General features: G+C 50.8%; 1 protein-coding gene across 1 annotated transcript in view; it reads left to right on the top strand.

Moving 5' to 3' along the window:
* Positions 1–26,713, top strand: part of RASGRF1 (Ras protein specific guanine nucleotide releasing factor 1) — a 53,807-nt gene that overhangs the window by 23,997 nt on the left and 3,097 nt on the right. Inside the window, exons 6-24 of the mRNA XM_056866001.1 lie at positions 58–137; positions 1,575–1,768; positions 1,896–2,005; positions 2,673–2,791; positions 2,984–3,144; positions 4,727–4,793; positions 5,632–5,768; positions 6,130–6,212; positions 6,485–6,733; positions 7,315–7,669; positions 8,002–8,149; positions 8,995–9,165; positions 10,177–10,283; positions 11,243–11,355; positions 12,348–12,408; positions 13,441–13,544; positions 13,923–14,007; positions 16,119–16,316; positions 19,304–19,383. Coding sequence (XP_056721979.1) covers positions 58–137; positions 1,575–1,768; positions 1,896–2,005; positions 2,673–2,791; positions 2,984–3,144; positions 4,727–4,793; positions 5,632–5,768; positions 6,130–6,212; positions 6,485–6,733; positions 7,315–7,669; positions 8,002–8,149; positions 8,995–9,165; positions 10,177–10,283; positions 11,243–11,355; positions 12,348–12,408; positions 13,441–13,544; positions 13,923–14,007; positions 16,119–16,316; positions 19,304–19,383 — 2,622 coding nt within the window. The remainder of the gene's footprint in view (positions 1–57; positions 138–1,574; positions 1,769–1,895; positions 2,006–2,672; positions 2,792–2,983; positions 3,145–4,726; positions 4,794–5,631; positions 5,769–6,129; positions 6,213–6,484; positions 6,734–7,314; positions 7,670–8,001; positions 8,150–8,994; positions 9,166–10,176; positions 10,284–11,242; positions 11,356–12,347; positions 12,409–13,440; positions 13,545–13,922; positions 14,008–16,118; positions 16,317–19,303; positions 19,384–26,713) is intronic.

Genomic DNA, 26,713 nt, shown 5'->3' with positions numbered 1-26,713 from the left:
GCTGACGGAGCAAGTCCCAAACTATTTATTTGCCTTTTCTGTTTGTTCCTTTTCCAGTGAAACAATCATGTTTCTGCACCAGATCTTTTACCAGGGCTTGAAAGCGCGGATCTCTAGCTGGCCCACCTTGGTGCTGGGTGAGTAAGGGCCTGATGGGCATCGCCCGGTAATAAAAGAGGATCTGACCAAGTGGGCTTGTGAGCCTCTGAAGCTCCCGTCACAGGAAAGGCGCGAGTCTTGGAGGGGCCCACGGGGTTCTCTCGGAGGACGGCCACCTTGGTCTGCAGTTGGACAGCCGGATTCGAGTCCAGGAGCACCTTAGAGGCCAACAAGAGTTTTGGAGTTTGAGCTGTCGAGAGCCGAAGGGCCCTTCGTCAGGCAGCGTTCTTGGCTGTTCTGACTGCAGCAGACGAGTGGCCTCATTTGAGTGGCCTGATGCCAGCATGAACAGGGCAGCAGTGGGCAGTGGGCATCCTGGCTGCTGGAATGACTGAGGAAGGGGGACTGTTGGTGCCACCTGGGGAGAAGGAGGAGAAATAGCCGCAGCTTGGCGAGGCATCCCCCTCCCGGGGCACTGGGCTTGGCAGCCCCAGCTGGAGGGGTGGGGGCTGCTGCTGGGAGCTGGTGGTTCTGAGCAGAGCAGCGATAGGGAGATGCTGCCACACACTTGGCTGCTGGTGCCCAGGGACTGGGGGTGGTGAAGCCCCACAGACATGCCACGATGCCACAATCAGAGTGATGCTGGCAGGGTGCTGATATGGCTCAGTGCCAGCACATCTTCAAACATGCTGGCAAATCTTCAGGATATGCTCAGGCATATTTCCATTCTACTGGCCAGCTGAGTCAGTATCCTGAGCAATGCAAGAGTCTTAGGACAGAAACCTGATGCGGCTCCTAATCTGGAATGCCTTATTAAGGAAAAGGGGCCAAAGACACACACACACACACACACACACACACACACACACACGGGTCAACATCCCTGCCTTCTGTCAGAGAGATAATCTGGGGGTCCAATAGGGAGTGGGGGGGGGGAGATAGAACAAGATCCCACCTTCTGCTGCCCGTTCTTTCCATACTAGGCTTCTCGTGCCTTTGACAACTTCTCTCTTCACCAAGAGATGGAAGATGGTGTTTGTGCTGGCCCTGGAAGCCAGCTAGAAGGTGAACTGAATTCAAGCCAAGCAGGCCCATCTGGTCTCTGGGCTGCGGGGGCTGCAGAGTCCAGCTGGGGCGGACCCTATCAGCTGGAGAAGCCCTCCTGCTGCCACCTGCTGCTAGGCAGATAGGCCAAGGGCATCAGCAACGCATGTCGGGACAGCACAGTTCCCTCCAGCCAGCCCCGGTGCCTCACTCTCCAAAGCGTAAAAGCCGCTGTTCACAGAGCCTTCTTTGATTCTTCTGCTGTGCTTGCTTGACAGTTGGCTGCTGTGGCCAACATGACCTGAACGAGAGATGGCCCCTCACTCAGGTGCATTTGCCCCACGACCTGCAGGCTGGGCGTTCAGGACGTGGGACTGTCCTCTCCAAAAATCCAGCAGGTGCTTCTTCAACCCCCCCTCCTTTCCTTGCAGCCGATCTCTTTGATATCCTGCTGCCCATGCTCAACATCTACCAGGAGTTTGTCCGGAACCACCAGTACAGCTTGCAGATTCTCGCCCACTGCAAACAGAACCGGGATTTTGACAAGCTACTCAAGCACTATGAGGCCAAGCCGGACTGCGAGGAGAGGACGCTGGAGACCTTTCTGACATACCCCATGTTCCAGGTGAGCCCAAGTACGCTTTGCTGTCCTGTGAGTGAAGCCCGGAAGGAGACGTGCGGGCCTGGCATCTGGAGGGGTGTGTGTATCCGCACGGGTCCTGATTTCCACCCTCTCTTGCCTCCTGACCCAGATTCCCCGGTACATCTTGACTCTGCACGAGCTCTTGGCCCACACGCCCCATGAGCACGTGGAGAGGAACAGCCTGGATTATGCCAAGTCCAAGTTGGAGGAGCTCTCCAGGTTGGAAGAGTTACTTTCTGCTCTTTTAAAATGTATGTGTGGTTGGGGGGGCAGATTTGAAGAGCCGCCTCCCATTGTCAGTGAATTGCCCTCCTGGTGCCCTTGGTCAGGCAACGGCCTGTTAAACAGCTTGTAATGGTGGCAGGAACTAAGCTATAACAAGAGAGTTCAAAGAAAAAACCTCGTGCTGATGACACACGAAAATACAGACTCGGAAATTTGTAATATTGTATTTGCAAAATTTTCATTATATTTTCGTGTGTCATCAGTGCTTGGTTGTGTTTGTTAATAACAAGAGAGTTGGCAACCACACAGCAGGGCAGCTGGAACCGCTGGCCTCAGGTTGCCCCAGAGCCAGGGCACGAGCAGGGCTGGAAGGCCACCTCCACCCCTGACATGTGTGGGGCACTGCTGGAGTTGCGCTGGCCCATTGCTGGAGCAATCCTGGCATGGCCCTGCACTGACCAGGCACCTCCTGGGACATCGGCATCTCTCCAGCATCCTTGGATCGTTGTGTCTCTTTGAGATATGCTGGCCCGGGTCTTAGGGCACCGTGCAATTTGGAGGCAGGGCTTTGGATGGCCCCTCAATGAACCATCGTCTGGGCCGTGCGTGGACCATCTTGTCATGCAGCATTCTGCTAAGGGACTCTTTTGTGTTCCTGTAGGATAATGCATGATGAAGTGAGCGAGACAGAAAACATTCGGAAGAACTTGGCAATTGAACGGATGATTATCGAGGGATGCGAAATCCTCTTGGACACCAGTCAGACATTTGTAAGACAAGGTAGCCTTGTTTAAGTGGGTCCCTGGCAGGGACTGGGCCCCGGCCTGACATTCATTTCATGGGAGGCTTATGCCCGGGGGGGAGGGGGGGTTCCCCCTGCCACTCTGTACCTCGGGCAAGTTCTGTGGGGTGCCTGGAGAGGAAGGAGGGCCCCGGTGACCCCGGCCAAGCGCGGTCTCTCTTCTCCTGCAGGCTCCCTCATCCAGGTGCCCATGTCTGAGAAAGGGAAGATCCCCCGGGGGCGCCTGGGCTCTCTCTCCCTGCGGAAGGAGGGTGAGAGGCAGTGCTTCCTCTTCTCCAAGCACTTGATCATCTGCACCAGAGGCTCTGGGGGGAAGCTGCACCTGACAAAGGTGAGCGAGAGGGCCCTGCCTCGCTTGGCTGGGGGGGGGGCACGGTGCATCACGAGCCACTATGGGGCTCAGACAAAATGCATAGCCTCTGGTAGGTGTTGGATGTGCAAGCGCTGCGGAACATGGAAATCACACACGCATGCACGCACACACATACGCGCACACACGCACACACACACACGAATCTGCCTTATACTGAATCAGACTCTTGGTCCATCAAGGTCAGTAGTGTCCACTCAGACTGGCAGTGGCTCTCCGAGGTCTCAGGCAGAGAAAGGTCTTTCACATCACCTGGTCCTTTTAACTGGAGATGGCACTAGGGGGTTGGGCTTGGGCCCTTCTGCAGGCCAAGCAGTGGCTTTCCCACTGAGCCACGGCCCCTTCCCCTACCAACCCCTACCACACCTACCAGTGTCACTTTTTACAGGACTGATTCCTATGTGACCGCAGGAGTCTGAGTGTCTGCTCCTTGTCCAGACACAGGGAAGCGTCCGAGAGTTAGACGAGAGCCAGCGTGGTGTAGTGATTTGGAGCGGTGGACTCTAATCTGGAGAACTGGGTTTGATTCCCCACTCCTCCACATGAGCGGCGGATGCTGATCTGGTGAACTGGATTTGTTTCCCCACTCCTCCACATGAAGCCAGTTGGGTGACCTTGGGCTAGACCCAGATCTCTTAGAGCTCTCTCAGCCTCACCTACCTCACAGGGTGTCTGTGGTGGGGAGGGGAAGGGGATTGTAAGCTGGTTTGAATGGTAGAGAAAGTCAGCATATAAAAAAAAAACCCAACCAAGAACAACAATGAGACCATCTAGGCAGACTCATGCTCAAAGTAGATGTGAGGCGTTACCTGCCCTCCCCCCCCCCGCCCGCCCATCTCTGAAGGCCCTACCACTGCTGCTCCCAAGGCCTCAGAAAGGGTTCCCCGGGCAGCAGGAATGCGCAGCAACGGAGTCCTGGACAGATGCCCTTCTAGCCTCTGCTTGAAAGACCTCCAGCAAAGGAAAAACCCCACCCCACCCCCAAGAAAGGACCTTCCACTCTGCATTGAGCTTTTCTTTGAAACCTACCTGTGAATGGGGCACTTTGAGAACAGGGTGGCTTTCGGTTTTTGCCATACAATGATTTCCCGCAAAGTTTGTCCGAGTCTGTCCTCAAATCCTGTGGACATTCTTACTTTGTCCTCAATTAGACATCAAAACCAACAAATCTGCAGGCTCTTTTCTGAGTTATCTGTAAAGGCTGCTGTATTGTGGGGATGGCACTCGAGGCACAGGTGCTCTAGAGAGACACGGGATTCCCTTTGAAGTTCCCCATTTTGGGTTTCTAAAGCAAACGTTGCAAACACCAAAGAGACAAGCAACACGTTGGATGCCTTTGAGTTGAATTTGAGGCTTGGTCCATATCATGTCCTTTAATTTTTTAGCAAACAAGGCCTGCATCATATTAAACTTTGCACTCCGCTATAGGCCAAAAATAGCATGTTCCAAGCGAGAGCTGCCTTACTAGCCCCATGGGGAGGGGAAGGGGGGACAGTGACCCAGAGCAAAATACATGCCTCTTGAGCCCCCGTTTCACTTTCAGAATGGTGGCGTCATCTCCCTCATAGACTGCACTCTGGTGGAAGACACAGAGAGCACGGAGGAGGAGGGTATGTACCAGTCAGCACTTTGAGGTCCGCGCACCAGCCCCCCCCCCCAGCCCCTCAAATGCAGCATGCTCCCTGGGCCGCTTGGGACCCCCTGCCGGCCCCTCCGTGCCTCTGCCTTCTTCCTTCCAAGCACCTTTGCCCAGATACTTCTCTCTCTCTGCTGGGGCTGGGAGCTGAATCCCAGACACCACCTTCCCTTACAGTTTTGCAGACACCCACAGTTGTGTGTGGCATCCTAAGGAAACAGGGCGACCAGCAGCTGCTGTGGTTCAGATGAGCAGCTCCCCAAAGGCCCCCTGGCCCACCCCACTCACTGCATTCGAACTGGTGTCTGAAGTCAGTGTTTGTGTGCATTCAAGATGCCTGGTGGCTGATGGTCCCTGAGCCACGGAGGAAGTCAATGTTGCCAGAGTTGAGGCGGCTTCTGCACCCACGTGGCTTCAACCGCCTTTCATTTGGATGGCCAGATTTGAATCCAGCAGCACCCTAGGGACCGACAAGATTTGTGGGTATGAGCTTCCAGAGTCAACGCTCCCTTTGTCGGCATCTGACGAAGGGAACATCAACGCTCAACATCTTCTGCCCCCAAAGTCTTGTTGGTCTCCAAAGAGCTGCTGGACTGGAATTGAGCTGTTCTACTGCCCTCGGCAGTGATCACCTGGGTGGTTATCGCAACCAGTCGCCGTTCGAAGTTCAAGGCCTTCGTACAGGTCCCAACATCTACTTTGCCTCCCAAGTGTTGTCCTCTCTCCCCACCACCACAGCCCTGAAAAAAACCCCACACTCTCTTCTGTCCCTGATTCCCACTCCTGTCACTTCCCTCTTGTCTCTGGTAAAGCAAAAGGATCTGGACAAGACATCGACCACCTGGATTTCAAGATTGTGGTGGAACCCAAGGCTGGCCCATCGTACACCGTGATCCTTGTGGCGTCCTCCAGGCAAGAGAAGGCTGCATGGACCAGTGACATCAGCCAGGTAAAGAAGGGCCGGGGCTCGAGTGGTGGCCCCCAATGGGGGATCGGACTGCCCTTCCTTTTGCTGCAGCTGTCTACGAGCTGGCCTGCTAGTGCCACTGGCAAGCCAACTCAAGTAAATTGGAGGATATCCTAACAGGAACAGTTTTGGGAGGAGATGATCACTTTTGTAACAGAAAGAATGACCTTTCCAGAGATTAAGCAGGTACAGGGCTGATGTATTTAGGAAGATTCCCAAGAATTACATTGGAGAAACTTGCACAGAATCGAGCTGTGGAGTCATACCTTTTCTGCCTGAGTCCTATTTTCCCATGTGGAGGGCAGCTTTCATCCTGCATAAACCTCTTCCATGTGTGTTTCAGTGTGTGGATAACATTCGGTGTAACGGCCTCATGATGAATGCCTTTGAGGAAAATTCAAAGGTCACCGTTCCCCAGATGATCAAGTAAGCATTCCTGGAGAGGGGAGCTGTAATAACTGGGAATGGGCACAGCTGCTTTGGTGGGGGTGCTTTTTCTCATCTGGAACCTGTCGGGGTGCCAAGTGAAGCATCCTGGAATCCCAGTGGATTCTTGCAGCCAAGTGTCTAGCAGCAGATCTGCTCTGCCAGGTTGACAGAGAAGTCCTGGGTGGGTGGGGCCTCGAAAGGTCTCGCTCTGCTTGCAGGATGGCTACCAAGGGCATTAAGCCCGCCTGTCCTGTGTCCCCCCCACCCAGGTCTGACACCAGCCTGTACTGTGATGACGTCGACATCCGATTCAGCAAGACCATGAACTCCTGCAAAGTCCTCCAGATCCGCTATGCCAGTGTGGAGCGGCTTTTGGAGAGGCTGACGGACCTGCGGTTCCTCAGCATAGACTTCCTCAACACCTTCCTGCACTCTTACCGGGTTTTCACCTCCGCCATGACTGTTTTGGACAAGCTAATCACCATCTACAAGAAGCCAATCAGTGCAATCCCTGCAAGGTGAGTCTGGAGGGGGTCTTCTCCACCGAGGGGCTTCCTTGTACTCTCAGGGTAGACAGGCACACGAAGGTGGAGTGTGGATGCAGGCGCAGGGGTGGCAGGCTGTCTCGTGACCCCACCTGTCGCCCAGTCCTGCCCGTCTGATGTCTCTTGGCCAACCTTTGTCCACTGGTGGTCAAGCTCAGCTGTAACCTGACTGAGCCAAAGCCCTGGGCCGGATTCTCAATAGCTGCCCAGAAAGGCCCCGGCAGTCGTGTCCAGCAGACAGAGAACCGTGCTTCCCATTGCAGACCCCGGCTCTGCATGACAGGTAGGTGAGGGTGTCTGTAGGGGAGGACTGAGGGGAAATGACCAGTGCCTGAATCCTTGCCAGGAGCATCAGGACAGCTTGCAGGCCAGGTTCCCTCATTACCCCTGTGTCCAGGGAGCTGTGGGGCAGGTTGCTGAAGAGCTGGTTTTTGCTCACTCCAGGACAGCCTGGAGGCCAGATGGCTTTGCTCCTGCTGGAAGAGAGGCAGGAACAGAGGGAACCTTCTGAGCAGTAAAGGGAATGTCTGGTTTTGTGTCGTCCCCCCCCCAAGGTCCCTGGAGCTGCTCTTTGCAAGCAGTCAGAACACCAAGCTCCTCTACGGGGAGCCTCCCAAGTCTCCGCGTGCCAACCGCAAGTTCTCCTCTCCGCCCCCCCTCTCCATCACCAAGTCGTCTTCGCCCAGCCGGAGGAGGAAGCTGTCCCTGAACATCCCCATCATCACCGGGGGAAAGGCCTTGGACCTGGCTGCCCTCAGCTGTGCCTCCTCCAACGGCTATGCCAGCATGTACTCCTCCATGTCCCCCTTCAGCAAGACCACCCTGGACATTAACAAGCTCTACGTCTCCAGCAACTATTCCAACAAACAGCCGGACGAGGGGGAAGGGCCTGCCGAGAAGCTCGAGGATGCTTTCCAAAACAAGCCCGGTGAGCACTTCCTGCGCCGGGGGGGGGGGGGCTCCTTTGCAGAGGGGTGTCAGAGCGGAACTGCTTTTCCAGGGGGCTGGAGAGGCAGCTCTGCCTGGGCACATGCTTCTCCGGCCCTGCCCTTGGCTTTGGAGCTGTTGTCTGGACCAGCCTAGATGGGCTAAGGTCCCAGGGGAAGCCCCGTTCTTCCTCTGAGGTGCAAATGGCAGGCGAGCAAAGTGTTGCGGCCGTTTGTCCAAGAGCGGGTCTGGGCAGTCCTGCCCACGTCTGTTTTCTGGGGCTTCCCCCTCCCCCCCCATTCTCAATTCATGAGACTTGCTGCTTGTTGCTCCCAGGTGCAGAGGTGTCTGTCCGAGAGGAGTCAGACACGGATCAGAACCAGAGTGATGAAGCCGAAGCGGAGACTTCCCCAACCAAATCACCCACCACCCCGAAATTGGTCAGAGGCAAAAACAGCTCAGGTAATATGAATGGGAAACAGGGAGTCTGGGAGCAGAGCGCTCTTTCCGAGCCTCCCAAATATCTGCGTTGCTGACTTATTGTTGCCTCTTTGCAACAATAAGAATGGGAATGTTGCTGTCGCATCATTGGATGCTCCAACCTTTGATATTTGCTACTTGTCCGAGGCTGTTGTGGTCATCCAGAAAACCCACAACTTTATTTAAACTGTCCTCTCTCATGCAGAACAGAATTTCAGTTTCCACATACTTCTTTTGAAAGTGCACCAACGACTACTCAACAGGGGTCGTTTATGCATAGGGGAGTTTTACCTGGGGTTCGATGCTCGCTCGACCTTTTCCCACATTTTTCCGTTGTGAATCCAAAATTTGCTATGCACCCGCATAGTCATCGAGCTCAAGTCCCTTGAAAACGGTAGTTTGTAATTGGCTGTAGTGCTTACTGTGAGAAAAACGTCACCCCCACCCCAACTCACCTGTTGCCGCTTTGGCTTATGCATGGAGATTTCACCCAGGCTGATTTTGGGGGAGATTGAAGAATTGGGTTATTACAGGAATGGGAAGACCCAGGATTTGCGAGGGCCGGCCACGAGGTCATCTCCAATGGATGGAAAACTCATGCGTAACTCTAAGGAACAACCGAGTCAGACTAGGGGTGAACTTGAGTGAAAGTACCCAGGCATGAACGACCAGGGCCTAAGCAGCCATTCACTGAATGAACAACGTACAGCCACACAGGCCAACAAAAAAGGCTCCCAGAAACTCTTGATTAGAGGCCAGTTGTTGGGGGGACCTCTGGAGGAGCCTCAGGCTGGGAGGTCCTGATCTGTTCCTTTGTCCTTGTGCAGAATTCCCTTTGTTCTCATATAACAATGGAGTTGTTATGACCCCTGGCCGGGAGCTGGACAACAGCCGCAGCTCCCTCTCGGCTGCTTCTGCTTTCGCCATTGCCACCGCAGGGGCCAACGAAGGCACCCCGACCAAAGAGAAATACAGGCGAATGTCGCTAGCAAGTGCAGGTGAGCGGCAGGCCTCAGCGGGGGGTGGGACATGGGAGGGCTCTGGCCAGAAGTACCAGCAAAGTCCAAACCAGGCAGGGGTCAAGTTCCGAAGCACGCAGTCCAGCTCTCAGGCCTGGCCAAGATTTCCAGGGTCATTTGCCCGGGGAAAGAGGTCCCCAGCCTTTGGATTAGGGTTAGGTCAGGTGGGCTGAAAATGACCCTTGACTGAGGCAGGGCCACCCGCTGCCCTTGGGGGCTTGGCGTGGGTGGTGTCACAATGAAGCCCCACGCTGGCGGTGCAGCAGTGTCTGAGGCCCAGTTGCAGAACTCAGCAGTGAGAGAAGTGAAGCAGCTCTTCCGGCTCTGTAAAAAAGCAAAAGCGCTCAGTTTGGCTCCGGCTCCTATTTCTCATCAGAAGAAAAAAGGTCAGGAGCAGAAAGGACCATAGGCTGCAATTAGATCTGAGCAGGGGAACACTTCCAATGTCCCAGCAGCAACGGCACCGCTTGGCCCAGCCAGGGGAACCCGCCGGTCAGTCTCTGGTTCCACCAATGGTTCTGACATCCTCCTGTGCCTCTGAACCTGGGGTGGGGGTTGGCTGCCCACGGTTCCTCCTTACTGGGCTTCAGGTGCTGGTTGTGGCCAGGGCTCTCCCCAGCTGCAGAAAGGTACCAGCTGGATATTAGGAAAAAATATTCTACAGTAAGGAGTTGTTCGACAGTGGAATGGGCTGCCTGGGGAGGTGGTGAGCTCCCCCTCAGTGGCAGTCTTTAAGCAGAGGCTGGATGAACACTTGTCAAGGATGCTCTAGGCTGATCCTGCATTGGGGGTTGGACTAGATGGCCTCTATGGCCCCTTCCAACTCTATGATTCCATTAGTTAGGTGGATGGGGAACTGGTGGGAGAGCCACTTGAGAGTGGATCTGGGAAGCCTTGAGCCTCTGTGGAAGGGAGGGGAGGGGGAGGGTGTTGCGCCTGGAAGCCTTGAGGCCAGCGAGGCCCCTGCGGTGTCCTTGGCTCTTCTTTCAGGCTTTCCTCCAGACCAGAGGAATGGAGACAAAGAGTTTGTGATCCGCAGAGCCGCCACCAATCGGGTGCTGAACGTCCTCCGGCACTGGGTCTCCAAGCACTCCCAGGTACCGCTGAGCGGGGAGGGGGCTGCCTTCTGCTTGGCAACTGCCTGCCCAGAGGCCCCCCAGGGTATGGTGGTCACCAAGGCTGTCAAGGAATGGGGTGAGGGTTGCCAGATCTGGGTTGGGAAATACCTGGAGATTTTGGGGGAAGGGAGGGACGTCAGTGGGGTATAATGCCGAAGAGTCCAACTGCCAAGGTGGCCATTTTCTCCAGGTGAACTGATCTCTGTCACCTGGAGATCAGTTGTGATACCAGGAGATCTCCAGCCACCACCTGAAGGTTGGCAACCCTAAATGGGGTCCAAATCCCCACAGGTCATGAAGTGTTCTGGGTGGACAGCTGCTGGAGCTGCCTGGATCATTGCGCTGAGTTCTGCCTGGGAGTGTGCTTTGAGTGCTGCTCCTCTCTCGGTGCTTGTTGTTCATCCCTCACACCCTCAGTCATGTTTGGAGAACAGGCATGTGCGGTGCAAGCCTAAGCATGTTTTTACTGAGATGCACGGAGTTCAGCAGAGTTCTCAGGGCTGCTCTGGTGGGCATGGCTCCTCTCCCGCCACTTCCTGTTTGGGTCAGGGCATGAAGTGCCCTCACAACCCCCTGGGGAGGGGGGGTGGAGGAAGAGGGGAAGTGTCTGCCCTGGTGCCAAGCAGCCCCTTCTGGCCCAGACTCCTGGCCTTTCCAGGCAGTCTTGAGCTGCTGCTTCTTTGCTGAGAAATTTTGGCGGGCATTTTTAATGTTGTGCTGTTCTATCAACTTTGAATCTAGTTGAAACGAGAACACCTGTAGCCCAGGCAAGAAAGGAACTAAAGCCTACCTCCTGCCCCCCAGAGGAGGTTCCTTTGCCAGCTGCCTCCGGCGTCCAGCCCCTGGGAGAGGCTGTGACTCAGCCGCAAGAGCGGCTCCCTGAGCCTCTTGACCTCTAGTGTCACGGGTAGATAGACGAAAGTGTGTCTTTTGGGCAGGATTTTGAAACCAATGAGGAGCTGAAATGTCAAGTGATCGGCTTTCTGGAGGAGGTGATCCATGACCCAGAACTCCTGACTCAAGAGAGGAAAGCAGCCGCCAACATCATCAGGCAAGTCTTTCTCTGGGTGGCCAGTGGTTGGCAGCTGGAGCAGAAGCCCCCCCTCTCCCCCCTCCCATCCCGTGCTTGTCTGCTGACACCTCCATACGGCTGCCGGCCCAAGGGCACAGCTCTCAAAGCAAAGGCCAGGCCAGTGCTGGGCCAGGTGGCCAGAGTGACCTTGTGGGCGAACAGCGGCCTGCTGGGAGAAGTTGTGGCTCTGCGGCCAAGCACCTGCTCTGTGCACGGAAGGTCCCAGGTTTGATGTGCAGCCTCTGCATTAAAGGATCAGGCAGGAGGCGACGTGAACGACCTCTTGCCTGAGACCCTGGAGACCCACTGCCATTCAGATGGGACAACACTGACCTTGATAAGCCAAAGCAGCTTTGCATATAGGCCTTCCATTTCCCCTGCCCCCAGCCCCAGCTTCCCACCTGCAAGGAAATGAGGAGCAACAGGAAAAAAGGCTTCCACCTAGTGATGCTCTAGGAATTTCTTCAAGTCACTATGGTAAATACCATACAGACTAAGGGAGACAGCCTAGAGCAGTACCCGGAAGTGACATCCCCTCCTCCCCCAAACTTTGCCCTCCCCAGGCACACTGCCTGTAAACCTCCCAGCATTTGCTGAGGCCGGTGTTGGGAGCCCCTGTCTCTGCCACATCCATCTGGCCCACTGCTGCGGGATTATTAGGCAAAAGCCAACAGTGGCGGCTGCCCCACTCAACGGAAGGGACTTCTTGGGCATCCAGTAAGATGGCCCACATAGAATCCCAGGAAAGAAGACTTCAGCTTGCAAAACAGTTCACAGGACTGCCAGTCTAGAAACATAAAGGACAGTGTTTGAGGCTGGAGGGGCTAACTGAATTGTGCCCACAAGGTTGGAGATGGAACCAGAGAAACAAAAATCGGGAGCTTTTCTTTCCCAGCCTGGAAGAGCCTAGCTGGGGATTCCAGTGGGCATCTAACACTGATTCTCCCCTGCCTGTCTTTTCTGTACTCCAGGACTTTGACCCAGGAGGACCCTGGAGACAATCAGATCATGCTGGAAGAGATCGTGCAGATGGTAAGCCCCCACCCCCACCCCCAGTTCTAGCCTGCCTCCTGCTGGTGACCATGAAGGGACGCGTGGTTTCCTTTTCCTCTCCCCTGGGCAGGGCTCCCTTCATTTCATGGCAAACATCTTGCTTGACTGGCCAGAGCCTTCCCAGGGGCCTTCTGTGCCAACAGCCCAGTAGTGCGGGCATGACGTCAGCATAAGGCATTGGGCATGCCATGCATTCCTGGCAGAGGCATTCAAAGCAACGCACATGGTACTGCAACTCCCGCAAAGTCCCGGGGGAGACAGCCCACACTGCTCGTGCAGCAGGGCCAGCTGGAAACACCCCTCCAGTAGCCATGCAAGAGCTGACCTGCATGCGGCAACGCTGGCTGGCATGCCTCCCTGATGCCCCTGTGCGCCACCACACAAAGCAGAACCTGAAACACCCAGCGCACTGCCCTTACCTGCCCCTGACACTGCAGCATAGTGGCCCGAGCATTCTGCACGGGCCTCTGTGGGTTGGTGTGAGATACGCATGGGCCCGGTGGCATTGCATGGCATAGGACTGGCATTGGGTGTTCTGCTCAGAATTGGACAGGCTGAGGGAGCCAGTTAAAACCTTCTCTGCCCACAACATGCCCCAGATGTTGCCCAGTTTGGTGCGGGCACTGCAGTTACGCTGGTGGTGGGGCTTGTCACATCTCTGGATATGCCAGCGTATCTTGAGGATATGCCAGTGTAGGACTTAGTTGCCGCCACACACTCTCAGCCTAACCCAACTCACAGGGTCATTGTGAGGATTCCAGGGAGAGCCATGGGGGCCACTTGGGGCCCCCACTGGAGAGAAAGGCAGGATATCAATGAATGAAGTAAATAAATTGGGTTATTTATTTATCTAATCCCTTTGGAGATGCTGCCAGTATTAAACCCTGTCTTTGTAAACTCAGTCAGAGAGGGCCGCTGTATCCAAAAGGTCTCTCTGTCCCTCTCTTGGATCTCTCAGCTGACACTCCAGACGGGCATTTCAGTAAACAGCCTCTTGGTTTTCCTCCGTAGGCAGAGGGAGTCCAGGCAGAACCTTTTGAAAATCACTCGGCTTTGGAAATAGCAGAGCAGCTCACCTTGCTCGACCACCTGGTCTTCAAGAAGATCCCTTACGAGTAAGTAGTCAGGCCGGGGCAAGATCTCCATCTCCCACAGCCGTGGCCAGCGCTGCCCTCCTGGCTGTTTCTGGAGAAAGGAAGGCTGCATTATGGGACTCGTGGATCCTTCACCAAAGGAGCGTCATGGAAGTCCATGCTGTGATTTTTCTAATTCCAGTCATGCGCAGACTTGGACACCAACACACACAATTTCCTGCCCTCCCAGCCTGTGGTTTATAGAAATGAACAGAGCTGTGTTCCCCTTCCCAAAAGCTCCCTTGTGAAAGTAGGAACCCCTGCAAAGACATGTCCTGTGTAGGAGAGAGAGAAAAACAAGCGGCCTGCACGGGAGCCGGCAGGTGGGCCTGAGCTGATCCAGGTGTGTCTTCTTTGCAGAGAGTTCTTTGGGCAGGGGTGGATGAAGGTCGAAAAGAACGAGCGGACTCCATACATCATGAAGAACACCAAGCACTTCAATGACGTGAGCTGGGGCTACCTGCATGTTGCCACCTGCATGTTGGGAAAGGAGATTTTGGGGGTGGAGCCTTGAGGAGGGTGGGGTTTGGGGAGGGGAGGGACTTCAATAAGACAGAATTCTACACAGTCCACTTTCCAAAGCAGCCATTTTCTCCAGGTGAACTGATCTCTTGTCACCTGAAGATCAGTTATAATCCCAGGCGATCTCCAGCCCCCACCTGGAGGTTGGCACCCCAGTGTCAGCTCTGGGGCTCGCTTGACAAAACCCACAAATCACCCTGTAGGCAGTTCTTCCATAGAAAGATTATTGAGAAATATACAGGGAGATGCAGAAATTGACGTGTGAATAAGCAAGGACACTAATGGGGAGAAACTCTAAGGTACAGAGGATATATAGGGCAAGAGTCCAGCAGCACCTTAAAGACTAACAAAAATATTTTCTGGTAGGGTATGAGCTGTGGCTCACGAAAGCTCCTACCCTACCAGAAAATATTTTTGTTAGTCTTTAAGGTGCTGCTGGACTCTTGCCCTTTTTGACTACTGCAAACAGACTAACACGGCTACCCACTGTGATTTATCTTCATAGAGGATATATAGTAAGGGTGAACATTCTGGAGAATGAACATTCAGGAGGATTCCTGGTTGCTACAGCAACCCCTCGATAGGACTTGCCCTTTCCCAGGGGAGGGCAGACACAACAACCTTAGACAGTTCGACCTTGAGATACCATCTGGCTTACCAAGCCGCTCCGTACCGGGCCAGGGCCTGACACCTAGTTTGGGTGCAGTGGAGTCAGGGTGGGTGGGGGTCAGCGGCAGAGGGGCGTACTCGCAGTTTGGGATGAAAGAACCATATTGCTGGATGACACATGATTCAACTCTGTTAGCTCTGTCTAGAATTGCTTCTAGGGTTGCCAAATGTCTGGAGAAAATATATCTCCTGTCCCATTAAGAGAGGCTTAATGGGATATTCACCCGGTGATGTTATTTACCTCCATGCCATGAAAAGCTTCGCCTGCCCATTTCCACATATTAAACCTCTATTAATGGGACAGGACATTTCTCTCCAGGCCTGTTGGCAACCCTGTTTACTTCTCTCTTTGCACAATGTCCTGAGAGCCATAGAAGAAATCCACTCAAAAGCTGCCCTTGGCAGGATTTCCAGGGGCCCGCGTGAAATTAAACAGGATAACTGAAGTGCACCGGGGCGTGTGCAGTGAAATGCAAACCTGCCAGGCCAGTTTCTGGCCCTCCTGTCATTCTGTTTACACGGTCCCGTGAGAGTCCAGGAGCCCCTTAGAGACCAGCCGGCTTTTCAGGGTAGGGGCTTTTGATCCAAAAGCTCACACCCCGGAAATCCCGCTGGTCTCTCAGGCGCTCCTGGGCTCAGTCAAATCCAGCCATTATCTTCATGTCATTAACTGGGGAGGGCGATGGCAAACCACCCCTAAACACAGTCTGCCTAGTAAATATCGGGATGTGACATCACCCCGTGGGTCGGTAAGGACCTGGTGCTTGCACCTTTATCTTTATTAATTAACTGACAGAGCCAGCTGTTTAGTGCCCACCAGGTGGCGGCGGCAGCTGCTTGGTGGGTGTTCAGCGGCTGCCCCCTGTCCCCACTGCAGGGCTGTTGCTGGAATGAGCCCTGGGGGTGATTTCCATGTGACAAAGTCATTATTGCAGTTGGTGTTTCGCTTCTGGAAAAGCTATGTGGATAAGCTCGTCTTCTGACACGGGGCTTCAGGTCTCTGTGGCAGTCCCTCCCAAAGAATGGCCTTCCAGGAGTTATGCTGGGAGAGTCACTGGAGGGCTGTCAGAGGCAAGTGAGGGTTGCTCTTTTTGCCCATCACCACACACACACACACTGCCACTTTGAGCAATGAGGTGTGACAGTGCTGACACAAAACAGCGTGGCCTGGGCCAGAAGCAGCCTGGAAGCACGGCTCATGTCAGCGGGCTTCCTGTTCTCTTCTGCACCAGGGACTCTCTCTCACATGAAGGCATGTGGCCTTCAGAGCACCAGGAAGCTTTCTCTGGTGCCGGCCTTTCATTTGGGGGAGAGGGCTGCAGGCTCTGCCGTGACTCCTCCTCTCCTCTCCCTGACTCCCTGCAGATCAGCAACCTGATCGCGTCCGAAATCCTCCGCAACGAGGACATCACTGCCCGGGTGAGCACCCTGGAGAAATGGGTGGCCGTGGCCGACATCTGCCGGTGCCTGCACAACTACAACGCTGTCCTGGAGATCACCTCCGCTTTCAACCGCAGCGCCATCTTCCGCCTGAAGAAGACCTGGATGAAGGTTTCCAAGCAGGTGCCGGATGCAGGGCTCAGCCCTTACTGCGCTTTAGCTGGACGCTTCTGTAAACTCAGGGGGTTGTTTTCTGGCCTGCCTCGGGTCCTTAATTTGAGGACGTATGGATAGGTATTTGTGCATTTGTGTGTGTGTGTGTGTGTGTGTGTGTGTAATCCTCCTTTGATTCAGTATACAATCAGTGCCTTTGCATACGTCTCCCTTTCTCGATTTCTGCACAATCTTCCTTCAAAGAAGAACCGATTCTTGACCTTCCCACCACAGATGTTTCTAAGATGATTGTAGCTGTTGCGCACAGACTTCCTTCCCTCCTCAAAAAGTGGAAGTGGGCCCCGGCCAGCTGTGGTTGACTCTCAGGTCATTTTTTCACGGAGGTTTGCCATGGTTTCACTGTTGTTTTGCTGAGCTGCTAATTTTTGATTTTTCATGGCTGTTCCGGATTTGAGCCCAAAATTCGCTTCATCCTCGCAGCATCTCAAACCTGTGTTGGTGCGAACTTTGCATTTGCTCCGCCCTTTCTGTTGCAAAGTTCCATGAAAAACTCCCTGGATTCGGATCTATTCTCCCCACCCATGCAGGCAAATTTTTCCTCCCTCCCTCCCTGTGACTCGCCACGCACGCGAACAGTGATTGGACAAGGGGAGTTTTGCGCTCCGACAAGTATTGCAGGCCGCCATTCCAACTCCGCAGAAGTCTTCCAGCCGGAGATGTGTGCGTTTCCTCTTCATAGGAGTGCCAGGCAGTGCATAGCTGCTGCAGATCATGCTCTTTGTTCTTTGGAGAGCGAGTGCCGCGGCTTTGCTAACCTAAGCGAGCCCGGTCATTCATTTTTGCGGGGTCTGTTTAGGGGATCGTGCCCGGGGGATACCCTCCCTCCGAGGCAGGACGGATCGGCATGCTGCGAAGGGAAGGGAGAGTGTTCGGCCATTTATTCATGGGAGGTTTTGCCTTGGGTTTGACACTCTTTAGATGCACATTTTCCCCATTCAAATTCTCAAAACTCTGCTTTGGGGCTTATTGTTGAGTTTTGAGAATTCGGATGGGGAAAATGTGCATCCTGAGAGCTGCAAATCCAAGGCAAAACTCCCTCCCGTCACCCTTCTGAAGAGGGGCGGCCAGTCTGCTCTGGGTCTCCCTCCTCTCCCCCCCCCCCATGTATCCTGTGCATCCCCAGCCTGGTAAAAGAATACAACAAAGGAACTATGGAAATCTTGGAAAAGGGGGAGAGCAATGTGTACAGATCGGCATTCTGTGAAGGGAAGGGGAGGGGAGGGGAGGGGAGGGAAGGGAAGGGAGAGTGTTTGGCCATTTATGCATCGTGGGAGGTTTTGCCTTGGGTTTGCCACTCTTTAGATGCACATTTCCCCATCAAAATTCTCAAAACTCTGCTTTGGGGGCATATTGTTGAGTTTTGAGAATTCGGATGGGTGAAATGTGCATCCTGAGAGTGGCAAATCCAAGGCAAAACTCCCTCCCGTCTCCATTCTGAAAAGGGGTGGCCAGTCTGCTCTGGGTCTCCCTCCTCTCTCTCCTGATGCACTGGGGCCGGATCGGGGCATATTTCCCCATCCAAATGCTCAAAACTCTGCTTTGGGGGCTTATTGTTGAGTTCTGAGAATTCTGATGGGGAAAATGTGCATCCAGAGAGCAGCAAATCCAAGGCAAAACTCCCCATACATTTGATTGCATGGAAGTGGAGTCGAGCGGCTTGGTCTCCTGAGCGCTCGCCACCAAGGCTCGCCCCCAAGGCTGCCAGCCCTCTTGGATGGAAGTTCCTGGCACTGGACGGCCGGAGCTCTACTGGGGGGGGGGGGCACAACAATGACGTCTGTCAAATTCTGGGAAAGGGGGGGAGCGTGGCCAAGTATGGGGGTGGGGGGAAACGGGGAGCATGGTAAATAGAAAAATTATATAAGGAAGCCAGAGGGACTGTTTTTGGTTTTTTTTGCTCTGGGGCTGTGTCCACAGAGGTGAACCGCACAAGGTAATCCGCTGGGCGGAGTTGGGGCAGAGTTGGGGGCGGGCATAAACAATGAGCTTGTCAGAAGGGGAGGGCTCCAGCGAAGGGGCAGACCAAACCGTTGTGGAATACTGCGTGCTTTGTTCCCATGAAAAAACAAAACTACTTCAGGATTGACAGGGATGATTCGCGGCCATGAAATTTTTTTTTTTTAATCGCTGTTTTTTTTCCCCCACGGCAAGAGAGCAGCAAAATCGTCCATGAAAAGTTGGCCTCAGTGTGGTCCAAGGCTGGAGGTGGCTTTGTGCCCATGGCTGTTGTGCTTGAAGCTCCCACGCAGTATTTGCTGATGGGTGTAGGAAGAAGGACCGGGGGCCTTGGCATCCGGAGTGATGCTTTAAGCCATCTGAAGTCCAACAAAAACTTAATTATAAAAAAAATAACAAAAGGAATGGATTGATAAAAACACTTCTATTCCAAAGATGGAAAAGTTTTCTTTCCTTATTTTTCCAGAAACAAATTACACTGAAAATCGTTTTGTATTTCCACAATCCTGGAAAAAGAACTACTGATTGGAATGTTGCTAATTAAAAAATGCACTATATGGGATAGGCCAAAGTTCAGGCACCAGAGGAAGCTTATGGGGCATTGTAGAAAGGCGAGGTAGAGATATTTTAAAGAAATAGATAACATTTACTATCTCCTGCATGAAGTGCTTTGTGGAGAAGCCTTTTAAATTCCTCTTGTAAACAAGATAACTTTGGGAAGGGAATGTGCAGCACTGACGCATCATTGTGCAAGAACGAGATATGCAGAAGTCTGAAATAACTACTCAGACCTCCGAGGTCCATCTGACACAGATTCTGTAAATCAGCTGCATTGACCAGATTAACTGCTGGCTTTCCCGTCCGCATCTCATTGGCAGCATTCAGAAGCAGCCTCTGTGCTCCGGGGAGGGGGGGGGGCGCCAGCCTCCTCCGCTCCTCTGCCTCTCACTGGTGAAACAGCCTTTTGTTATTTTTTCCAGACAAAAGCTTTGATTGACAAGCTGCAGCGGCTGGTGTCTTCAGAGGGTCGGTTTAAGAATCTGAGGGAAGCCCTAAAAAAGTAAGTAGCCAGCAGTCATCTTGCCAGGGAAATGGGACCTGCAAGGGGCGTCTGGGGTCAAAGTCAGAAGCTGCTCTTTGAAACCTGGTTGGGCTAGAGCCAAAATGTCAGCTAAGGTGCTAATGTTGAGGCTTGGCCTTGAGGATAAAACTGGCTGATAACGCTGGAATTTTGTACCTCCCATACCTTCCCGTGTATTATATCCACACGGGGGTGCCAACTCTGGCTTGGGACATTTGGGGAGGGGGGAGCTCAGCTGGGATGTGATGCTGTAGAGCCCTGCCCTCCAATGCTGCCAGGATCCTTGCAGTCTGGAGAACAGTTGTAATCCCAGGACGCCTCCACCCCCACCCCCCTTGGATGCTGGCAAGAACATCTTGATAATGCAAGAATTTGGTTCAGACTTGGTAAATTAATGGGCCCACAATCCTAAGCACACTTACCTAGGAGCAAGTCCTACTGAGCTCAGTGGAGTTTACTTCTGAGAAGACTTGTTTAGGACTGTATTATTGATTACCTACATAGGAGTGTAGATAATATTTGACTTCATATTTTAAAGGGATGACTATCACTTCATATTTTATTGTCCATTGGATAGTCCCAGGATAGTTGACCTTGTCTACTTTACATTCAAATGCCTGTGTGTGTATAGAGGGAACATTTTGTCACACTGGATATTTATGTATTCTAGGTAACAGTGAATCTATAAAGCAGCCTTCTGTCCAATTACAATCTCTATATTTTGTCAAGAACACCAGGCAACTAACTGATAGCTGGAGAAAAGCTAGTGAGCAGAGTCCACCCATGGGGAGGGGGGGATAAGGGATGTCACAGACACAGAGATCAGTTGCCTCAAAAACATTCCAAATCGCACTGATTCTCAAATATTAGTGGGGCACTAAATATGTTGGGTGCAGCACATGGAGGAAAACATGTGTGATCAGATATTGCCCGCTGCACATTTTTGACTGCAAAACAGGTGTTTGTTTATCTGGAGTAATTAGCTCAATATCTACTGAAGCCAAACTGTGTGTGGAGGTTTACGAGGTCTACCACCAAGGCAAAGCAGGAATCAGAAGACATGCTCTTTCCTATGGTGAGGCGGTGTTGCGAGTTGTGTCTGGCAGCTGAGAAAGGTTGAGTATTTCAGCTCATTTCACACAGCAGGCCACTGCCTGAGCTATGAACAGATGTCACAAGTGGGCCATAGCACTAGCGGCATGCGCCCTGAAGTCTGCAGATACGGGGACTGGCACCTTCGTACCACCAAAGGTACATTTGTACTTGACCCAACCAGTAGCACTGACATTTTCAATGAGACTTGAGATGGAAAAAATATATTCCGCGTGACACAAATGGCAGCGAGGATGAACCCCACATGCCATGCTTGGCACTCTCCTAACTTTTCTAGATAAGCACTGAAGAAACCTTCAGCTTTGGAGGAATTGTGTCCTGCCAATATTTTTCCAGCCAGGAAGATTCAGTCTAGGATTTGCGGTGCCGGTGGATCAAACTTTGTAACAGTGACGATCACAGAGAGTCAGACGTGCATGAGCAACGTAGCGTTTGTCATCTGTAGTCAGCAGCTAGTCAAGAACCTGGGGTTCATTCAGCTTTTCACACCTAAGGACCCAGGATGACATCCCTTGGTTATTCTCAGCTCAGTTCCTTTTTTTTTTTTTTTTTATAATTTTTTTATTGATTTTTATAATAAATCCAAAAAAAAAGAAAAAAAAATATATACATAATAATAAAAAAAAAAAAATTACATAGAGCGTACAGTTCTGTTATTACACTGTTCATATAAAAACATATATTGTTAATATTGTTCTACATATATTGTTATACATAATTGGTTATACATATAAAGATATATATTACGCCCTACTTAAAAAATCCACCACCCACCACAGTGCCCATCACCAATGGACTTCCGATGGGGTGTGTTGACTAATAAAAAAAAAATCACATTGTTATACATTAATTAAAATCACCTTATACTATAATTCGTTAACTATATTTTTAAAATCCGTTTTTGCCGATTTATCCCAGTATGCAGCGGCCTTTGACCACATAATTTTAAATTCCTCCCTATCTTTACCATGTAAGGATACTGTAATTTTGGCCATCCGCATATACAACCATAATTTTTCTCTCCATTCTCTAATTGAAGGTTTAATCGTTTGCTTCCACTTTTTTGCAATTATAATCCTAGCTGCTGCGAAACTATATTGACATATGACTCTATCACCTTTATCCAATTCTCTATTTGGAATACCCAATAAGCAAAAAGCGGGATCTCGCTTAATTTTTACTTTAATAAGATTATTAGTTTCATACGTAACTAATTGCCAAAATCTCCTAATTTTTTTACAAAACCACCAACTATGCATAAACGTGCCTATATCAATACCACATTTCCAACATAACGCTTTGTCATCTTTTTTCATTTTACTTAATAAAACCGGGGTTATATACCATCTATAAAACATTTTATATAAATTTTCTCTTATTTCATTCGAAATAGTAAACCTAAATTCATTTTTCCAAAGCTTTTCCCAAATTTCCAAATCAATATTATATCCTAAATCTCTCATCCATTTCAACATGACTGGTTTGATCCTTTCTTGTTCTAAGTTCAATTCTATAAGTATTTTATAAATCCTACCAATCAATCCTTTATTACCTTTCAATAATACTATCTCAAAGTTAGATTTGGTATGATTAAATCCCAATCTATTATCTTTAATAAAAACATCATTTAATTTATAATACATAAACCAGTCTTTTAGTTGAAGTTCTTCACGCGTTTTCAATATCCATGTCCCATCTCTATGTTCTATCAATTCTCTATAGATATCACAGTCCAAATTTAGATGTGCACCTCTTCGCATAAAAGCTTCTATAGGGTTTATCCAACCGGGAGTTTTACTTTCTAAAGCATCTTTATATTTATTCCATACTTGTAATAAGTTTTTCCTGATAATATTAGAATTAAATTCCTTATTCACTTTCTGTTTCTCATACCATAAATAAGCATGCCACCCGAATCGTAGTTTATATCCTTCTAATTCTAATAACTTAGGATTCTCCAAGAGAATCCAATCTTTAATCCAGGTGAAACATGCCGCTTGGTAATACATTTTTAAATCTGGTAATCCCAATCCTCCCGTCTCCCTTAATTCTATTAAATTATTATATGCAATCCTATGTCTCTCTTTACCCCAAAGGAATCTCAAAATATCTTTTTTCCATTCCTCAAATATCTGTACCCCTGTCACTATTGGTAAATTTTGAAACAGAAAAAGCATCTTAGGCAGTAACATCATTTTAATTACTGATATTCTTCCCCAAAGTGATAAAGGGACCTTTTCCCAACTTATCAGATCTTTTTTTATTTGTTGCCATTGTTTCACATAGTTGTCCTGAAATAAATTAAGGTTATTATTCGATAACCATATACCTAAATATTTAACTTTATGTTCAATATTGAGTCCCGACTTTTTGATCAATGTTTGTTGCTGTGAAAGAGTCATATTTTAACCAAAATTTTTGTTTTTGCCTTATTAATTTTAAAACCTGAAATCTTTCCATAAACCTCCAATATTTTATTCCATCTGTCAAACTGTTCAATTGGATCAATCAAAAAACATACTAAATCATCCGCATAAGCTTTAAGTTTGTAATGATTTCTCCCTATTCTTACCCCTACTACATCGTTAAATTTTCTAAGATTATCCAGTAATACCTCTAATACTAAAATAAAAAGTAAAGGGGAAAGAGGACAACCCTGTCTCGTTCCCCTTTGAATTTCAATCTTTGGTGATAAAGACCCATTCACAATCAAATTAGCTGTTTGATATGTATATATACTTTTTATGGCAGTTTTAAAACTATCACCAAAACCCATATATTCTAATACCTTAATCATAAACTGCCAATTAACATTATCAAAAGCTTTTTCGGCATCTCAGTTCCTGAGCTGGACGCAGTGGTGGTGATTAGTGACACACTGCTGCCTTGCTGGACTATGGACAGATGTACACAGGGATAACAGTTGATCAGGCAAGACATCCTAAAATAATGGTGCTGAAACGGGTTGTCCAGGAGCACCAGGACAAACGGTTGCCTCACCTGGGTGGTCGTCGTGTGTCCATAAACGTTTTGAGGGCTGTTGGAAAGTGCACAGGTGGGTCTGTCTTAGCAGAGCCGTGGGTTGAAGGAGGTTTATTAGGACAATATCCAACTGAGCATGCGCTGTCTGGGGAGGGGTAGAGCAAAGCTATGAGGGCTCTCAGACTCAGAAGGCAAGTCCTGGGGTCCCTGCTGGTGCCAAGCCAGGGTGGGACCGAAAGAGCTCTGCAGAGAAAGCTGAGTGCACTGCAGAACCGGATCATTGCTCAGACAGGCTGAGCTGAAGAAGCTGTTGCCAGAATACATGACGACGGAATCAGAAGAGAACGTAAACTGCAGATTTAACAAGATCTAAGCATTTAATAACACTTCCACACTCACAAAACTTGATGCTGCAGTAAAGAACAGAAGAGCAAAAGACAAGACAACTCTACTGGAAGCAAAAAGAAATGTCCAGCTGCGTCTTATTGCCACATGTCAAGTGGGTTAACTGGTTGACCATTCCAAAGCATGAACTTGTGCCATTTACCTGTGTCCACTGGTGGAACAAAGGACACCCTTTGAAAGGGGTATATCTCCAGCAGGTATTGTCTGCCCCACAGAGCTGGATCGCCAAGATCAATCGTGGGGTGCCATTGTAGATGGGCAGCAGGCAATGGCACACCACGCCTATTCACTTCTTACCTCAAAAGCCCTATGGGGTCACCATAAATTGGCTGTCACTTGATGGCACTTTACACACAGAGATGAGCTGGCACAGACCGTGGCACTTGCTGAGTTTCCCCAGCGCAGCGACTCTGGTGACGCGTCTGTCAGGCCCATCCTGCCACCCAGATCAAGACTGCAAAGGGCAGACTGGTTGCATCCGACCAAGGGAGCGTCGACTCTCAAAAGCTCCCACCCTCCTGGAAATCTTGTTGGTCTCTCAGGTGCTCCTGGACTCCAATCTAGCTCTTGTACTGCAGACCAGCCCGGCTGCCCTCCGACATTTTCATTGTTCTCGGTAAAGGCAACAACGAACCAAGTCTGCACAGCCAATGAGATGAGTCGATGGAAGGCCTGTGATATTCCCTTGCGAAAACCCCGGCCAGATTTCATGGCTTTGAATGTTACCTGATCTTTTAAGGTTTTTGTCTGAGGATCTACTTTCCCATCTAGCTATAAGGAAATTGTGATTACTGGTAGATTTTCAGATGCAGTAGACGTTAAGTCATCAGACAAGACAACAGCTTAACTCCTCTCAGGTCCACGTGTGAGGAGACGGATGCACGGTCAGTGTTGATTGGGACAGAGAACCAATTCTCGGGGGGGGGGGCGCCCCAAAATGGTGAAGGGTCATGGTGTGGGTTGTGGAAGCCTCTGGATGATGTTGGGGACACCACAGAAAAGGTATGTGCCACAAAATGAACTATCCAACAAGCTACCAAAATATTTAGCAGCAGCGCTGGACTAGATGTGGCACCACACCCTACTTATCAAATCACTCCAAGCTCTTTGGGAACAATCATCTGCTTGATGATCGGGGAGAAGGAGCGCTCACGGCCCATTCTTTTGCACGCAAGCTGAAGTAAATGATCTTCATGGGTGCTGCACAACATCAGTAGTTTTCCAAAATGGGAAAACCGGAAGCATTGCTACAAAGAAGCAAAGCTTCCTTTTCCCCTTAAGGTGTGTGCACAGTCAAGCCATGACCTGATTGTGCTACTCCAGAGCTACCAAAGCCAGCAAACGTGGATCGGAAGTGCTACAAATCAGGCCTGCAGCCTGTTTTGGTGTTGGAGTCCCATTCCAACTGCATGCTTGGAAATTATCTCATGCTCAGTTTAGATGTAGTGGATTTCTGGATGTGTCCAACCTGGATTATGGTGCATGCTAAGATGTCATTCAAAGGACACGCTGCTCTCCAGGACACACACAGGGGTGTCATTGAAGTTAAAATTCCTGCTGCCATTCATGTCTGTCAAAGGAAAGCATGCCGTTTCTTGCTTTCCTTGGTACTGTTAGTTGTCTAAAGTTGCTTCCTGGTATTATCACGTATTATCACAATATCACATATTTTGTTGTTAGGGTTGCCAGCCTCCAGGTGGGGCCTGGAGTTCTCCCAACTGATCTCCAGATGACAGAGATCAGGTTCCCCTGGGGGAAATGGCCGTTTCAGAAGGCAAACTCGACGGTGTAATTGTAGATTTTAGGTGAAATACCTCCCTAAATTCTCCCTTCCCTAGGCACACCCCCACCCCCCAATCTCTAGGAACTGCTCAAGTCAGAACTGGAAACCCAATTTGTTGTCCTAGTTAAATTTGCATGATACAGAAATTAAACAATTAAACTTTTGAATAAACTTTATAGACAGAGTGTGTGATGTATCTGAAAATGGGGGAAAATATTTTTCACATTAGAAAGTCAAGAACTCCAATTCCAGCTTGGGAACCAACATTTTAAAATCAGCCTACCCAGAATGTGCTAAATGAGGCCTGTTCCCTGCTTTTACCCCCAAATGACATTCGAAGCACTTTCTAGGCCTTTCCTTTCTGAAATACATTTAGGCCAGCTGAAGACCCTCCTCTCCCCTGCCCCCAGCTTTCCCTTTTGGCAGGCTGTGTGTGCAAATGCCGGACTGGGGGAGGGCTGCTTAGGGGTCAGGGCTTCCAACTTGCTGAATGATTGGGTGGGGAACTCTTCTGGCTCAAGGCGCACACATTACATGCCCATACTTAAATGCTCACCCAGGTGCCCTAGCCGTGATCAGCCCAACTGAATGAGAGGTTGGCTAGACTATATCCAGCTGGTTGCCACCTGCCCTTCTCAAGCCCTGAGGATCTTTGTGCCAGTCTAGCCAGAATGGGAAAACTGAGTGGTGGCCATGAAACTGCCGAAGGGAGAATGGGCTTCATAGGCGTGCCCGTCAGAGAACACGGGGGGGGGGGGATATCGTGGCCTGTTTCTTGTGGCTCAGGACTTCCCTGGGTGCCACAAGAAGCTGTCCTAATGCACCATTGGCCCCCCACGCAAGGTCGGTCACTTGTTGAACTCGGCGTTTCCTGCCAGGCAGGAGGATGGTGATCTCGGGGTGGACGTCCCGGCTGTCCCTGTGCCACTGGCAAGCAATTCCCCCCTCCCCGGAGAGATTTGGTATCCCTCACGGGGGCCAGAGGTGGTGGGTCTGGCCCGGAGGAGGGGGGATCTCCTCCTCTGC

The sequence above is a fragment of the Euleptes europaea genome, chromosome 20 (assembly GCF_029931775.1).
Source record: "Euleptes europaea isolate rEulEur1 chromosome 20, rEulEur1.hap1, whole genome shotgun sequence".
In the NCBI taxonomy this organism is placed as follows: Eukaryota; Metazoa; Chordata; class Lepidosauria; order Squamata; family Sphaerodactylidae; genus Euleptes; species Euleptes europaea.
The sequence above is the reverse complement of the archived record's forward strand: the minus strand, read 5'-3'. Positions and strand labels throughout refer to the sequence as shown.